The sequence below is a fragment of the Platichthys flesus genome, chromosome 8 (genome assembly GCF_949316205.1).
Source record: "Platichthys flesus chromosome 8, fPlaFle2.1, whole genome shotgun sequence".
In the NCBI taxonomy this organism is placed as follows: domain Eukaryota; kingdom Metazoa; phylum Chordata; class Actinopteri; order Pleuronectiformes; family Pleuronectidae; genus Platichthys; species Platichthys flesus.
Genome location: NC_084952.1, coordinates 20,412,803 through 20,431,527, shown reverse-complemented (window position 1 = coordinate 20,431,527; position 18,725 = coordinate 20,412,803). Strand labels below are relative to the sequence as shown.

General features: G+C 39.4%; 1 protein-coding gene across 1 annotated transcript in view; it reads left to right on the top strand.

Moving 5' to 3' along the window:
- The window catches only part of il1rapl2 (interleukin 1 receptor accessory protein-like 2), a 305,540-nt gene that overhangs the window by 243,568 nt on the left and 43,247 nt on the right, over positions 1-18,725 (top strand). The window contains exon 6 of the mRNA XM_062394184.1: positions 5,696-5,770. Within this exon, the coding sequence (XP_062250168.1) occupies positions 5,696-5,770 (75 nt within the window). The remainder of the gene's footprint in view (positions 1-5,695; positions 5,771-18,725) is intronic.

Here is an 18,725-nt window from a genome sequence, read left to right as displayed (position 1 = left end):
ACATTGGACTGAAAACTTTTGTTTGTATTGAAATTCTGTACTTTGTTGTTTTTGAATACATATTTTGCCAAATTACACTCTAAATGTTCAGAATGTTACTCAGGTATTATTATGTTTATTATAACGTGATGACTTTGTTATGTAAATTCTGGAATGTCTAAAAGTCATTATTTATTTTATTTGTTTTTCTAGAAAAGACAGGGAGATTGTTAACTTGTATTTCCCCTCTATTATGTTCATTAAGGTAATAGGAAGTGTTCCCTTTGACCCCTTACCTTCGACCACGGGTCGCGCGCGGGGGTTTGTGGGGGTTCCTGTGCGGAACAGGTGTTGGCAGTGTCCATGTATTGAGTTGGAAGAATAAACGGAGAATTCAATAAACGTCGTGTTTATTACAATTAACAATAACAAAAACACATGGCAAAAGCAGTTGCACTCCTGTCCATCTGAGCTCCAGTGGATGCTCTCTTGAGCCGGTGGAAAACAGGCATATTTTTGACCAACAAAAACAAGGGTTTGAAACCAGTGGCTCAGTATTTCATAGATATTTTAATGACTTTCATCTGTATGTCCTTTTTCCAGCAGTGTACGTTTAGTTTGCTATAATCAGCCAGAAGCAACTAAGGGAAGTTGTATCATTGTGTAGTATCTAGTGTACTGAAGTCCACAAGAGTTTCTTCTTGAAACTGTTGCACGGTGTTGCTGTAATTTCGGCAATTTTTTGTGTTATAGTACAGTGTTTTGCCAGCTGTCTCTTGTGTACATGACAACACACATACAAGCTTGCTGGTGGTATAAATATGTACATTTTGATTGAATTCATGTATAATAATGCAGCAAATGGTAAAATGATTGAGGAAGAAAACACATTCAACTGGTTTGCTTGAGGGTAAATGGTCTTTTATTTATATAGAGCTTTTCTAGTCTTGATGACCACTCAAAGCTCTTTTCAGTAAAGATTTACATTCACGCACACATTCATATAGTGCATCTATGAGCAGCATTTTGTTGTTATATGAGGGGCAATTCAGGGTTCAGCCTCTTGCCCAAGGACACTTCAGCATGCAGATGGAGAATGACCGCTCTACCCATCAGCCACAGCCGTAAAGACACACACAACATGTTTGTATTTAAAACAAACTGCAATGTTCTTATACTGTGAAGTTTTTTCTTCTTTGTGATCCTAAATAGCGCCTGACCTACGTTTTTAAATTCTCCGGCATATTTATCAGTTGTGACATTATTTCTAAAAAGCCACAGCTCCGGCATCTTTTTTCTGTTTGCAAAGCTTTCTACAGAGATGATACATTTCTCTCAGATGAGGAAAGATTTTTCCCTGTGGCAAAAATAGAATGTCCATGGTGTCAAAGTTCAGATGAAACACAATGTGTTTTGTAGGTTCACTGAGCAGAATGCTGCAAAAGGTCAAAACGTAAGTGATCCTTAAAATGCTGAGGTCAGTCCATCTGGAGTATGAAACAGTTAAGGCCAAATTACAGGAGCAATAACCATCAAGCTGAGTAGATGGTGATATACAGTCAGTTTGAATATAGTTTTAAATGTTAAGTAATGTCCTTTTGGCTTCTGCAAAAATGGAACTGTTCTCATGCTGTGGATTTTACACTCTTTTTTAAACGTAATTTGAAAAAGGCCACATTTTGTCTCGCACACAAACTAGATCCATTCCATCTGTGGAGATAAAGTCTGCAGCACAACAGCATTTGTTTAAATCTGCTCCGAGCGCCTGGACAGCCGATATGAGCGGCTCAGGATGGTGCACATGGAATCAAAGGGTTCTGTAATCACAGAGAAGTTGTTAGACCAAACTTTGTGTGGCTCATTACGTTCATAGTAAGTTTCTGATGACAGGCATTACGACATAACAACACTGCAGTTTAAGTCTTTGTAATCTGGTGTTGTGTTGTCTGGTCAATGCACACTGTCTGGATGTAGATCATGTAAGGTCTGGTGCTAAGCTTTTTTAAACAGAAACATATATATTATATCTGATCTTATGCCAAAGAGGGGATTTGTCGTGGGCAGTTGCTAGATTTGACTGTCAAATTGTAATGCCCTCTTGATTTAGTCCAGCAATAAATATTCATTTTATATCTTGCTGTAAGTTTTCAAGGAACCTCTTAATAAAACTAAACTATTTCTCTTCATTTTGGTCACTGGGTAATCTCCCTTTTCCTTCAGAAGGCCCCTGTTAAAGAAGTAAGATTTGCTCGGCCGACCAAATAGCCGAATGGTTAGAGCACTTGGGTGCATGTACCTTGAGAAATTCATATTACATTATTGATATTTAGGGCTGATATGATGAAAGTTGGATGATCCATTAGTAAGTCCAGAGAACTGTAATTGAGACAAATCTTTATGATTTATTTTAACCCTTTTTCTCACGAAGGTATTCAGCTTTATTATTTGAGAATGTGCTTCTTTTCAATGTTTCGCATTAACTGAATATCTCTGGGGTTTCGTTTACTGGACAAAAAGAGACATTTGAAAACACGAAATTAGAAAATCTGGCATTGCAGTTAGTAACTATTCTTATTAACAGCAAGCAGCTGTTTTCACCCAATTTATTTTCATCTGACCAACCGGTTCAGAACCAAACAACAGACAGACAAAGTTAGCAACCATGTAACATGGAGGAGCATCTGGCAGCTGAAGAGCCAGCTGCAGGTTTTAAATGTTAGAAACCAAAAGGTAACTGGCAGAAAAATGTATATTCAACTATTTCTACAGTCCATTCTAATGGATGCTGGCTGTGTGTGTTAATGGCCAATAACTATTAATATTCATCGTAACAACAGGATAACAATATTGCATTTCACCTTGATTCATTAGACCAACTTGGCTAATTTGTGTAAATTATCAGTTTCCCTTCCTGTATTTGTAAACATCTTATTTTTTAAAGGTTTTCAGGAAAAACCAAACTCGACTTCATCCATTGCTTGGTCTAATATCCATGTTTCCTCAAACATGGGAGGAATCCAACAATTGGAGCCTCCCCCGCACAACCAGACCTCCACACACACACACCAACACATCCACGGTGAACTGTAATTTTCAAGGAAAGCAACCATTACGAAAAGTTCAAAGAAATCAATGCATGATTGTGTTTGTTTGCGGCGCAGTGTGCTGTGAGCCCGCAGAAAACAGCAACCCCATCATTATCCTCCATTCACCAACCGACCTTTTGATATTCAGATTTGTGTCCAGGTTGACACAGACCCCATACACTAACACACACAGTTTTCCTTCAGAAAGCCGGCTTTTGTGAATTAATGGCTTCTGGTGCATCTGGTGTCTTTGGTGGATTTCTGGTCCTAATGTAGCCAGTGGTGTTGCTATAGGGACGTTTCTGTCTACCAAAGCAAACTTTTTACTAAAGTAGCACAAAACAGCAAGGCAACTTTTCTGTGCTTGTTGTGTGTGGTTTGATAAAGACACGGATCTATGTAGGAGAGACGCACTGCACCAGTACTTCATCACTTTGACACAACTCCTACTGTGCCTCCTCTGCGACTGTGACACAGTCAAGTTAAGTCGCCAAATAGCAGGCAGGTGCAAGCAAATACACCTGTGCACCCCCCCAATAAATATCACATGTATCCAGACTAAAACAGTCTTCTCTTGCAGGGAATTACATTTTCAAAATAAAAATCTACACAGGGAAAGAATTGAACAGGAAAGGTGCAGTATGATAATGAAGGACAGATCGGGACAGTTGTAGGTGAAGGGTTGTCTCATTAATCTTTAAAAGGGTGCGGCAGAACCTTCAGAATGCAAATTACATTTTCAGACTTATCAGAGAAACAGAGACAGGGATCGAGTGATCGAGAGATTGACGGAGCGATTGGAGGAAAAAGCTGAAAAACAAGGAAGCAAAGAAAATATTCATCGATAGGAGGACTCTTCTTCTCCCCTAGAGAGACTCAGAGAGCATTTAGACCAATGTGTGAGTCCAAGTAATGAATCAGTTTTATGTCTCACTCAACACTAATAAAAACACTCACACCTTTGCTAATGTGACAGTGCAAGAAATACGTTGACAAGAGGACTAATATCTACACGGAGCACTGTGGAGGGATAATGACTCATCGTAATGTGAACACACTTTAGAGCATTACACCTTCCTGTCAATGCAACTGTTCACTTTCAAATTGATCTCCCCCTTTACCTAGCAGCTTGAGCAAATCTCCCCTCCCAAAACATTTGACAGTCAAATCATTTCGGTGGACTAAGAAGTGACTGATCTCCTAATGTTTAATGATAGATCGAACTGATGACAGTTTTCAAGTGGCATCATTTTACCACTGACAGAAATTTTTGTGTTTGACAAAGGTGGTTAAACCTAGATGACGGCCATGTTGTCTGTGAGTCTCCACTGAGCCACAGCTGTGCTTTGGGCTAATTGTTGGAAACGTCAGTAAGCTAACATGCTCTCAATGACATGTTAACCAGGCACGATATATAGACTGTCACTAATAGGCGGGCCGCGGTCTGGATCAGGACCGACTGCAAAAGAAAAGTGGGATGATATCTAAGAGAAAAAGAAAAAACAAAAAAAAAAGTAGCAGTTAAAGTTGTTCAGTTGTTAATATATGTTTTGTTGTTAAAGATCTTGGTTGAGATTATTAAGTTAAAATTTGATAACAAAGAGGAGAAAATGAGGAAACTTTATTCACATAGCATTTGTACTGGGGGGCGCCCTTAGCTCAGTTGGTAGGGCGTCCCCCCCATGGGCCTCGGCCAGCAGCGGACCCGGGTTCGATTCCAGCCCGCGGTCGTTCTCTGCATGTCACTCCCCTCTCTGCCCCATTTCAACTCTCTCTACACTATCAAAAAAAATCTTTAAAAAAAAATTATAATAATACATAGCATTTGTACTAATTGATAATTTGGGGGAAATTAATAATCTGACCTGACGATGGCACGAGATGAAAGATGAAGGCATCAACACAGTTGTTACAGTTCAACCAAGGGGTCCCTGAATGTCTCACTAAATCTCATGAAGAGTTGGCATGACATTTCACTGGAGTGAAAGTGCCAACCTCAAGGTAATGCCACAGGAAAAATGAGAGAATCACCGGAGTCATTAGGATGACTAATGGCATGGGAGAGCACACAGTGGCTGAGGATCAGGAGGTGGAGGAGGTTGTCCACGAATCACAGGGTTGGCTGTTTGGTCCCGGCTTCCTCTAGTCCACCTTTCGAATTGCCATGGGCAAGACACTGGACAAGACACTGAATTGCTCTTTGTGGTTGGACCATAGACTGTATATAAGGGTTGGACCAGCACCTTGCATGGTAGCTTGGTTCCTTTTTAGTTCCCTTTGTCTAAGAAAATGTCTTGTTTTAAATGAGAAGACAAAGACCTATTGACAATCAGCGGTGTTACTCGCTACAGTGAATGAATGAAACTTAAGTTATTACAAATGATTCAAGAATTAAGACATGCTTAATGATACATGTTAAAAGTTGTATGGATGGGAGGAATGTGTTGTGAATTGAGAGATAAAGTGGGCTTCTCCTTTACCTTTGTGATTTAAAGACGTCAGAACTGTTATGTGGGGAGGGATGAGCTTATAATGTGATGTCTATGTCCACCAGAGGCAAAGCTCATTAGTTTAAAACTCCAACCTACTCTTGCCCTGATAATTAACCTGCCCCTCTGTTTGTCTTTCAGCTCTCCAAACCATGCAGCCTCCCAAGGTCCTTTTCCCCCCAGAGAGGCAGGACACAGCGATAGAGATCACGCCTGGTAAGAACCCACACCTCCTCTCTGTTTATTTATTCTTGGATTAAAGTGGTCACGCTTGAGGTCCTCGTTTTAAAAATGACTCCATCTCTTTTGTGAAGGGTTCATTTTTGTGGTGTTTGGGCATTTATGTGCCTTATTGGATTGTGCTATGGACACTTCAATATTTCACTGTCCCTGAACAGCCCTAGTGCTACCCTCGCTTGACCTTCAGCCATAAATGAACCCCGAAGCAGGAAACTGACTTGGTGCAAGGGTTTAGCAGGAGTCCAGCAGGAGGCACCTGCAGCGTAGGATTTGATTTATTGTTCAGAGATGGATGTCACCCCATGCTTAAAGCAAAAATAGAAAACATACTTATATACCTCATACCTGTGTTGTGGTGGAGGCAGGTGACAGTTGGATGTGATAGACGTCCACCTTGTTGAATATGACACAGTTCTGTTTCATTTCTTTCCTTTCTATGTTTTTTTAAAGTACACAATGTGCTTAAACAAAATATATTGTATGATGTGTGGCTTTGCTCAGATAGCTATAGAGCAAACAAGAGTTAACAATGAATCAGGATATTGTACATGGATGTAGCACATATTGGCCCCTCTGTGTAAATTGTGCCCCCTTTATTGCCCCAGATTTAGAATGATCCTAGATCTGCCTCTGAAACTGTGGTTAAAGTTGGTATCTGACCAGCTTGATTATGGTAAAAGAACCCACTTTACTTTCAGCCTCACAACAGAGGATGCAGTAATCCCTGAGTCCTGCCACATATCTTCTCGAGGTGCAGACTAGCTCAATATAAATGTAATTCCTGGTGATGGTTGAGGTCTTCTCTGACTGTGTTGGATAACTTCCCATACTCGAATGTATTTTGTAATGATTCATATGTAGAAAAAAACTCCTTTGGGGCTCGTGTGTGTCACTTGATGTACAATTCTGACTGTGGCCACTGTGCCCAAATCCCTCCACCAGCTGGCATTGTTCCAGCAGGTTTATCAAATAGGTGCTTTAGCAAATCCTGGGCAGACACAGCCTCTGTTTGAATAGAAGTGAGAGGTCAGGATCAGTTGAGCAGCAGTCCTGAGGCTCCCAGTGGTTTGCTGTCTTGGGTCAGACAGCTAAGATGGTGTCTCTGTGAGCACCAGGCTGCCCTGCTGGCCTGTCTGAGCTCTACCCCTTCCTGTCCTGCTGTGTGTTTTTGTTCTTTTATCTCCTCTAGTCAGCGATTACCAGTGACTTATGAGCAGATATACACTCAGTCCAATTTACATTGTGCTCAAACATTTACAGAGTCTGCACCGGACTCGCTGCAGCAGTGTCTTATCTACTGATGGAAACTGACAGGCAGTCACAACCAAGACATTTTCAAATGTGGTCCTCTCCCTTTGATTCATCTTCACTGGTGATTTTCCCATTGAGCGGAAAATATATTTAGATCTGCAATGGACAGGAACCTCGATGATGGTATTTTAGCATTGGTAACACAGCAACAGGTTTCAGAATTGTGAACAGAAACCTCTGAATGTCTGATAGAGATATGCTGACAAGAAATACAAAGAATTTATAAACTGGAGCCAAAGAAATCTCATTAGGATTATCTTGTGTACGAAGCAGTGTGTGCTTTCTGTTGTGGGCCCAGTTGGGTTGCTTCTTTACCAGCTGTGTGTGTGTTTGTGCGTATTGCAAACCTGCGTGTATTAATGTGTGTGTCCTGCTGTTCTGCAGTCTCTCTCACAATGTTAGCACTGTAGGCGGATGTACGTGCGCTGTTGTGTGTGTGTGTGGGAGTGTGTGTTCGTGTGTGATCTTGTGCTGTGTGTTTCCATTAAAGCTAGATTGATGTAGTAACAAATAGGCCCTAAGGCCTCTGTACACTGATTGCAGCAGGGACACCTTTTAATGGGCACCACAACCTAAACCCAAAATACACTTACACGCACACACACACACACACAGACACCTGAAATAATAATATACACAGAAAGAAACATAGTATGAAAACACACACACAAACACACACACACACACACAGTCACAGCGTGACCCTGCGGTACATTTTTAATTATCATCTTGTTTTAACCTGAGGGATATTTACATCAGCAACCACAGTTGTGTTGTTCATTTTCCTCATCTTTCCTTTTCTCCTCTGCCACTGTGTTCCTCCCCTCACCTTTCACATCCTCATTTCCTTCTTTTCTTACTCAACCCTTGCTTCTCTTTTAGCCTTGCAATGTTGGTTCACTTTAATTTCATTTAATTTTTCTTCTGTTTTCTTTTCTTTTCCCTCTCTACCACTCTGCATTCCTCTGCTGTAGTAATGATTCCATAGTGCTGTAGGTTATGAACACAATTTATCAAGCTCATTGTTATTTTACTGATGTGAGCTACAGGCAATAGATAAAAAAGAGATCGTAATAAAAGATTGATTCATGATATGAATTGTAAAACACAGAAGAAAGATTTGTGCTGATTGAGCAGTTATTGCGCTAATAAATGCAGCCTTTCTAACTTTGTAGTGTCAGAAGTGTGTTGGTGGGTGAAGCACATTCAATACCATCAGTACTATTAACTGTTAGAGTCTAAATGGACTTAGAATAGATATATTATCAAAATACATCTAAAAGTAATAAGATTAGGGATTGTGCTACAGTTCCTGTCTTTGGTTCAGTGCAATCTTCATTCTAATAACCACATTATTCACAGTTTCTGAAGGTTAATAGTTTGAATACAGTCAGGGAGACTGTTTATGAAGAATGGAAGTTTTTTTTACATGTAATGCAGATATCATTTGTTCAGTCAGGGAAGATTGACTGAGCATTAAGCTTGTTTAAAGTGAAGATTCATTACAGGCTAAAATCATATCCAGTACAAATTATTCTACCCGGTTTGACAATTGTCATTAATAACAATATCCCCATTATCTATAGGTATTTTGCACACTAGATACATTTCCAAAACGGTATTTACTAAATGTAATTCAGCGATGCAATTTCACTGGGAATAAACAGAATTTGATTTAGAAACCAGCACTATGATACATTCCTGTAAGTTATTACAAGTTCAACCCATTATTAAGATTCCTCATTTTCCCTCAGTGATTTGTCTTTCCCATGTTCTGGCACCTAGAAGGCCGTCACATTTTAAGTCAGTGAGGCAAGGCTAATTGCTGGACTGTTAAACGTTTATGTTGTCTGTCTGTCGATATCCGTCCCCAAGAGAAAGTCTCCATCTCCATCTCCTCTCTCTTCACCGCAACATGGTTCAGTAACTGTGAAGTGTGTGGGTGGGACAACTGCTAATACTAAACCTGGCTCAGTAGGGTCTTGAACTCTGATTGATGAGTCGAGTACAAATGTCCAACAGAGAAGTTGGTATTCAGAAACTAAAAGGAACTGTATGCAATGCTGAAATCTGATCCCTGCCTCCCTATGTCCCTCCGGTGCCGCAACATATGGAGTACAATCATGTCTACCCACAATGCATCACATCAACCATCACATTTCATACCGTGTACTGAAACAAACACTTATTGAAGATATTTCCTCTAAGACTGTGTAAACGATTACAGATCTGGAATATTATTTTGGAAAAATCTAAATAAAGTGAAGTAAAAGATGTTTGTAAGGTTCCCAAATAAATGATTTATTGTTTGTGTTTTTCTAAAGCATAGAAAAAAAATGGTTCTGCCTAAAAATGCAAGTATGTATGTTAATTAGCCATCTTAATGTTTAGTCTCTCAAAGTTGTGAGAAGTTTTGCTATTTGCCATAAAATAGTCGCGCACACACAGTTACAGAAGATACAACTGGTTAACTAGAGCTTTAGCAGGGCTAGCTGTTACCTCCTGTCCCCAGTCTTTGTCATGCTAAGCCAACCTTCTCAGGGCTGATGTCATTTCATATGTGTAAAAATCTAACACATTGTGTGTATGTGAATGAGTGAACTCTAATATAACAGGAGTGAGTGAGTTATAAACCTGAGCTGTCAGGGTTTATTTGCTGATGACATGCTTCGTTGTCTGGTAGATTAAATAACCACCATGGATTTATACACACAGATACAACTATGTTTGTGGGGCAACATATTATACATGTAAATCCAATGCACACACACACGTTTGTTGCAGCCATTTTTATTAGGACCCTGCAATTACTCTGGACAGCCTAACCAAAACCTTGTCTCTAACCTCAACCATGACTAATTCATACATAACTCTAACCTTAACTTAACCACATCAATCAACTGTCAGAACATTCACTTTTATATTATTTGAATGTCTTCTATAGAGCTCCACAGTGTGGTTAAATCCAAAAGATTTTCTGAATAGAGATTTTGATTATCAGCCATAATATTTTAAACTTCCAAGGTGGACTGACCACAAGCTAAGATTGTGTAATGAAAAGAAATATGAAGGAGAAATACTACACTACCTACAATCCTCAGTTGTTATAGCGACAACTCTGATTGGGGGAGATCACTGTTACCACGGAAATGCTTACAACAAATGCAAAAATCATGCGGGCTATGATCACATGGTTGTGCTGCATAACATTCACAGAGCAGCCATGATATCTCTTTCTAACATGGTAACAACGCTTACATTACACTACTAGGTTACAATATTATACATTGTTAAATGCCATATACATAAGACACTATATTAAGAACAAGTTTAAATATTAGAAGTCAGTGGAAATTGATGAATCCCAATGGTTTATGGGATGTGTAGCTCCTTCACTCTTAAAATTATTATGACCACAGTCTTGTACCTAGTCCCTTTTCTTGTTTTCCCAGATGGTTTTGAAGTGAATGGGAAACTTACTTCCGTAACAAGAGCTGTAAACCATTGACGCTGCTTCAAATACAATACGAACAAAATATAAAACGTTCAAAAATCTAATGTTGAACCTAAAATAATAAAACTTTCCTGAATTAATTAACCGAAGAAATTAAAGAAGGATTAGTTATAGTGAAAGTAGTGATACATAGATATAAACAACAAAATATGCACAGAAACTTTCTGCAACTCAACACAAACACACACACACAAACACACACAAACACACACAAACACACACAAACACACACACACACACACACACACACACACACACACACACAGGAGTATTAAGTGTCATTGTGAGGTTGAATGGCAGGGTAAGATAAGGGGCAGGCAGGCTTTCTATCTTTCTCTTCTCTCTCCCCTCTTGTCTCTCTTTCTCTGTCTGTCTCTGTCTGTTTCTTCCGCCACCGCATTTATCTCTCTACGTCTGTCTTCCTCTGTCCCTGCAAGGTGTCTCCCTCTATCTCGCTTCCCTTCCATCTGTCTGTCTTCCCTCTGCCGCTCCCCATATTTCTAACTGTCCCTTTGTCTTTGTCTTTCGGCTCGCTGAGTCTTTTCATTCATGTGCTCTAAAGTGGTGGTGCATCATGTCATTATTCCCTTTCAAACTGTCACAGGGAGATAGCGTGAGGTGGGAGGGGCACAGGGTGAAATGAATGCAAGAAAAGTCTTTATATTTGAGATTTTCCTTCCTGAGAGAGACTAGTTGTGTTTGCAGTAGCTCGTCAGATTCAGCCATGTAATTCAGAGCAGAACAATGCAGAACAATAGCTCCATCTTATCTGAAACAATAAGAAAATAATTCATTTATTTATTTTTGCCTGCCCACTTGAGAGTGATACAAACTTTGACTCTGCAATAAAAGCTGAAGTACTGGTGTTTAGAAGGAAAGTGGTGAGAAGGTTTAAGAAGGATTAAAGTGGATAAAAAACCTGTGGGGAGCAGAAACCAGCGGAGGAGGAAAGGTAAAGGGATGAATGAAAGAAAGTGAATGTACATTTGGTGAATGTTTTGTGAACTACTATTAAACAATGTTAAAAGCAAACGCAAAATTTGACATTTGACAAGCACTGAAGCTTGTACACAAATTAAGTTCCGAAAGAATAAATATAGTTATTTGGATTGAATTTGATTGCACCATAAAAAACTGGGTGGAAGACAGGGGAAGAGGAAGGCCTCAGGAAATTATAAAGAAAATGGGAGGACGGAGAGAAGAAAGGAAGAAGTGAAATGGAGAAAAAGTTTCGAAAGGGTTGCAGGCAACAAAAGAGAGGAGGAAGTTGTCGTGGTAGAACATTTTTAAGGATGTTGGTAGGTACGAATGGGGCAAAGGTAGGAAAGGGTTGGAAACAGGGCAGAATGGTTTAAGAAAACATTATTTATAGCTAAAATCTGCTTTAAGATAAACTAGGAAGTAGTTGTAACAACCTGTATAGTATATATACAGTTTGGTACATATGTAGCACAGGTTAATAAATTGGACTTGTCCATTAGAGTTGCACCATGCTGCCTGTCATTCAAAGTGCAGAACATTACCATTAGTGAGATCCAGCAGTAATAGCTTGCTTTCTAAAATCATGTAAGAATATTGGACACATTATAATATCATTGATGAAAATATATTAGAATACAACTTGTTGGCCCCATGAATTTCTGCATGAGAATTTGGACCAATTAGTTTAGTAGGTTTCACTTTAAAAGCGAAAGGCTTCATCAAAGTCAGTCGACTCCATCCACTCGGGAGCATGTATGTCTGTGAAAAAATTATAATGGCAAATTCATCCAATGGATCAACCAACCAAGACTGCCATCCCTAGAGCCATGCATGGCCACACAGTAATGAGAGTAAGTAAAAAAAAAAAATCCGTAAAGACAAAGAAATAGAAAAAAGGAAGACACTGCTGAAAATAGCTGAGAACAAAGTGTCAGCAGAGGAAAAGGGAAGAACGGAACAAGTAAGGGATGAGAGAGGATAGAACGTCATGGGGGACAAAGACAACAGAGGAAGAAAGTAAAAGAAGCCTTAAAGGTGGAGAAAGAAAGAAAATACAGAGAATGAATAAAGAAGAAAAGTTGGGATTTACGAGAGAAAAGGGAGGAAGGAGACACAAATAGACACACTGGCCAATAAGACTGTTTTATTGTGGGAGTATCCGAGAGGCCTCTTTATCACTGTCAACGCGTGTACATATTGTTTCACAATGCACAACCAGACTACATAATACAGAGCAAGGTGTTTAGCCTTTGCATCAGTGTCATAATTTGCTAAATCACACACACACAGACAAACAAACACACACACACACACACACACACACACACACACACACACACACATATATCTCTCCTGGTAGCCTTGATTTGAACAGGCTGCTGAAAGACAAGAGACAGAGAGGGAATGGAGGGACACTTTAGAGAAAATGCAGTTTAGAGAAAGTGCATCAAAGGAATTGAGAGAATAATTGCAGGTGAAAGGAGGATCGATATGCAATGAAAGCACGATAAAGAATGGATTTTGCTCGTTCTCTCGACCTCCCTATCATTTGTCATCGGGCGGCCTCATGAATATGGTAATGTGCTTTTGTTTGCAACCTTGATGGAGAAAGGTGTGAGTGATGGAGAGGGACTGGTGGTGAGGGAGAGATAGAGCAGAGGTAGAGAGGATGCGACAAAGGGGGGAGACGGTCACCTAAATGTCTGTGTCACCGTGTTTTCATGGAGCACAATTAAAAGGAAGAGCAAGATAAACCAAAGTTAGGGCCCGAGGCTCCAAGGTCACCAGTTTAAGGGCCTGCACAGGCCAGGAGGATATTAGCAGGGAAATGGAACCACGGGTGCTGTCGGCCCAGGTCAGTGCTGTTAAAGCCTGTGTGTGAAGCTTACTGTGTTTCCTGGAATTGTTTATTCTTGTTTCACACTATGGTGGCAAAGAAACAGTTATACAGTATGAAAAGACAATCTACATCGGTACACTGGTCATATACAATTCTGATAAAATAATATATATAATAATGAAATATTGATTCACTTAACGATGACCAAAACGTCCAATTTAATCCAAGTCGTATTTATTATTTACACTGAAGTAGTGTCATAACTCTCAGCCAGTAAACTGCAGAGCTTTTGGTTTGTTCCAACGGCTGCTGGACATGAACACGTCCTCCTGTTGAACGTTGACATTGATCAGTAACAGTTGAACTGTGTTCAAACTGCTAACAGCTCACTACTAATAACCAGCTGTTGTTTGTTAACTGGAAGCTTAAGTTCACAGCAACTACATGAACGATTCAGGTGCTTCACAATAAAAGCACCTCTGGTTCTGCTTTGGTTAATTTCATTATCCTATGACAAGTCTTTAATTTAATTTGTGAAAGTACTTCAATCAACTTCATTATGGTTGTACTTTATTGTTTTTACAGGTCTTTATATAACTATATAACTCATGACCACAAAGATTATAGCAATTTTTGTGTTGGCATTCAAAGAGTGGATGACATGCTTTGAACATTTGACTCGTTATACGCATGGTCTCATAAAGTCTTCCCCCCACGGTCTGGTAATAAGTAACCAACAAAATGACAATATTTAGTAGTCTCAGACAATATTGTCTATACCCAACTATCATGATAGTATCAGAAGATAATCATTTCATCCTCATGAGGAAGATTCAAATGCCTTTGCTTTGCCTTTAAGAATGAAGGGATGAGTCTTGTTTCCACCTTTACCATTATAATGATGGTGAATGTAAAAAGGTTTCATTACATCACTGCTACTAGTTGTCAGAACTGCATTTTGGTCACTAAATCTTTTTGTCTAGTTACTTGTAAGAAATGTCTAGATGTACACATAGACTAAATGCTCCACTGTGTTCACAAGCTAGTCAGGAACTTTGTATGTTTGTTGTCTGCTACTGGACACAAGGTTGAGAACCACAACAACTAGCTGAAAGGTTCTAAAACACTAAGGATACCGAAGCTTCAACTTTATTCACTTTTTAACTTCATATCACTAGTTAGTCTTTCTTTGGTATCAACATATTAATTATCTGGGGCAGCAATGATTACATTTTAATGTTCCTCACAGGTTATGTGACCAAACGATTCACAACAGCCCTGTTAGTAAGTGTTGACTTATGTCTCATGAACATACTGAAGCAAAAGTCAGATATTATAGCTGTGTGTGAGTTACTTTAGAATGAATCCATCACAGTATTGAATAGTGACAACTACAAGTCTAATGGAAGGTGACAAGACGGTAATTCAGAGATTTTGTAATGAAAATGCTTTACACAATCTCCTCAGACTCTGACTTTCCTCTTATTTCCAGAAATGAGGACACTGTGATCTCCGTGTCTCAAACACTGTCAAATGATTTCTCCTGCTGTCTTCCCCTCTTCCTCTCTCTCCTTCAAACTCTCGCTCACTCAGTGGGATCAGCATCCCGTGGAGCCAGAAATGGATTTTTATTAAGTAGAAATCCCCTTTGAAATATCTAACTAACCAAGACCAGCGTGTGTGTGTGTGTGTGTATTTGTGTGTGTGTGAGTGTTTCTGAAGGGATTAATGACTTGAGTGTGATTGAGGTTGGGCTGCAGTGTCTTGAGTGTTATGTTTGACACACACATATTCTCTTATAGTTTTGCATGAAACAGAATTTAGAGATTTTTTTGAAATATTGGATTGTTATTTGTTATTTATTGATTTTAGTTCTAAATCAAATTGTTTTCTTACCTTATTTCACGTCTGATTTCAGTATCAAAGACATGTGAAATCCACTATTGAAAAGTAAAGTCTCACTTGACTGAATCGATTAATCTTTGTAATGGAAAATGTTACCATTATACCACACTAAATATTATCTCTGCCTATGCATACTATTGAAACACATTAAGTCTTCCAAACCATAATCAAATGAACGTTATGGTAACCTGAAAATATAAAATACTTAAAACTGAGGTTTTGTCTCATAAATGGACACAGCATATGACAAAGAATTGGATTTTGGACTTGGATCTGAGTACATGTAAGACAACATTTTAAACTCCTAGAACACATAATACAATGTCTTAAGGAAAAGCTAAATGTCCAGAGCTAGTTTTTTCCCACTCTATGTATATTATAATATTTAAAATATCTTTAGAATAAATTCTTCTTGAGAGAATAAGGGTTTTAGCTCAGAAAACGTGTCCAATTTTACATGTAAAAAAACTGCTATCAAAACGTGTAACAGAGAATAAAACAAGCAGATGAGAGTAGTCTTCATTTACCTTACACTGGCATACTTCCCTGTTGTAGCAGTATGATCCTCTTCTATCCATTAATTCATTCATTATAAGTGTATGACTGTGCATTTGTTTTTCGAGTGTGTTTGGTCTCTGAGGGCAGAACTTTGTTTTAACCCCACTTAACATTGTCACACCTTTAACAGCTTTGAAAGCAGGAGCCAGAGGAGAGAATCCAAGGAGCGATCTTAAGTGGAATAGTTTGTTTCTGTCACTTTTAGATGTGTAATGGAGGTTAACAGGTCTCTAACACTCTCTCTCCTCACAACAGGTAACACTGCTCATCTTAGTTGACTTAAAAAGGCATTTTATGGAATGGCCTTGATGTAGGTTTCAGAATAAGTGTTGCAGATACATTGGAGGAAGCACAGCTTGGCTTTGTAGAGCCTTGACCCTCAGTAAAGGCACCAGTTCTCAAGGTTATGTTATGTTGTCAAGTGGGACGTGAAATCCCTCCTTCAGATTGGTTCACTGGTTAACTGTTGCACTTTGGCTCCGTCCAAAACCTTGTTCACTCATCACCCACTAACTCTGCTCTGAAAAGACACTCCGTAGTTGATTCAGTAATGAGCAGTGAGATGAGATTTCAGACACTCATCAGGTGTATTTACTGTCATCAACATCCTCTGTCATGTTGCTCTGCAAAAATCATCCCAATCTATGACATGCTGAGCATTGCATAGTAGGATTATAAGCAGAAAGTATATGGCCTCCGTTGCCGCACCACCAGACTCAGAAATAGTTTCATACACCAAGCTGTCAGGAAGCTAAATTCTCTCCCCTCACTCCCCCCAGCCATATCCTCCAGTCTGACAGGAAGCTGAAATCCCCCCCCCCCCCCCCCCCCCAAAAAAAAAAAAACACTCAGGACTCTGCAACAAACTATCTCTTGTACTTTTTGTACTTTTTGCACTTTTATCACCTTAGGATTAATATTAAGATGTATTTATTCATCCCAAACACATGCACAGACATGCAAAGGCACACTCATGCAGGTAGGGAAATTTAATCTCTGCTTTTGACCCATCTGGTGCAGGACACACAGAGCAGTGAGCAGCCATGTACGGCGCTCGGGGAGCAGATGTTGGGGGAGTAAGGTGCCTTGCTCAGGGGCACTAGACAGGGTAGGGAGACTCTTGGATTTTTGGACAGATCAATCCAGGTTCGTCTTTTGTTGTCTCTCTGTGGAGTCGAACCAGAGATGAACCAGAGACCTTCTCTGCCCATAGTCCAAGTTTCTGCCACTAGACCTCCGCCTCTCCCATATATATATATTATGCTGCTGTACTAAAAAATCTGTATGTTTACTTAGTATTAGGAAACGTCTTGTGTTATCTGTTGTGCCTGTGCACTTTATATGTTTCCCTGTGGGAGAGTGGGAAACGTCGTATTGATTCCTTGTATGTCTTGAACATGTTAAGAAATTGACAATAAAGCTACTTTATCTCTTATCTTTATCTCTGATATGTGTTCAATAGAGATCATAGACTGTGTATGAAGAAAGACTACTTTAATTAGTCAAAGCACAAGTCAGAAGAAGGACGGATTGTCAAATGACCACAATTATAACACTTATACCCAAGTAAAAAATGACAGGCATTAAATCCTCTTCAAAACTGAATCAATAAATCATAAGAAAACAAAACACCTAAAGTAAATGTATGAATTCCAGCCCTTTTTGTAGTGTAACATGTAATAATAACTGAAGGATACAATTTTAAAGCATTTGATAAATAATTCGTCTCTTTTAGAGCTTCTTTGTAGGTTTTGTGATATTAATGATACATTTGTATTGCAAAAACGCATTACTAACAAGCAGAAAGACCCTGAGTATTTCTTTCCAGTCCACCTGCCCGATTGGGAATGAGAAAATACACCGAACACGCCTGAAACCATATTCAAAATTAAAATTGTCAAGTCACTTGTCGGCCTACAGCTGTTCAAACCACAGATGACTCCAACAATTTGGGGACCAAATTAAAAATTCGAGGCACTTCAAATTTTTAGTCAACTTTGTTAACCATTGGCCCTGAGCTCGAGAAGTAGAACGCTCTCAGATGATTCGGGACCCTCGGGTAACAGCTGTCAGTCAGCAATCACCTGCCACCCAGTTCTGTCATGAAACCCCCCCCCCCCCCCCCCCCCCAACATAGCACTACCACCACTGAGACCAAAACTATTAGCACTCCTAACCTCTTGTGGGCTCACTTGATTCTCTCTCATTTATCCTTTTTTTTAAAGCTTCTCCTGATTCCTGTGTCTAGATTCAGCTCACGGTCCAAACCTCCCGAAGGCTTAAACCATCTGCTCATTCCTACTTTCATTCTTTTTCATCTTTTATGACCTTATTTCCATTTGCTTACTTAACTCTACCAGTTTACACACAGAGATGTAAGGTTTGTCATGGCCCTTCTGGCTTGATAAGAAGGAAGCAGCCAAAACTCTCAGAAATGCATGATCTAAAAACACTGACTGCACTTACATTAACTTACCAGTTCATTAGCTACACTTGAACAGTCTCAAGCAACCTGATGCAACCACCATGCAATATGTTCAATTTTGTTGAAGATTATTACTTGTTGATGACAGAGGGGTGAATTTAGCTCTATAGCCCTTTTGAACCTGTAGTCAAAGAAGTAGTTTAATACTCAGTCCATACACATGTGGATATGTAAACAAGCCTTTTTTTTCTATTTGACAGACTGACTTGTTTGTGTTTTTGTAGGCACGGTTATGTTCTTGTCTGGATGGAGACAATATATGAAATATTCGCAATAGTGTTGACAAGGCCTAGGCCCATATGTTTATTTCTTTAATATGAGGGTTTTATCTTATTTT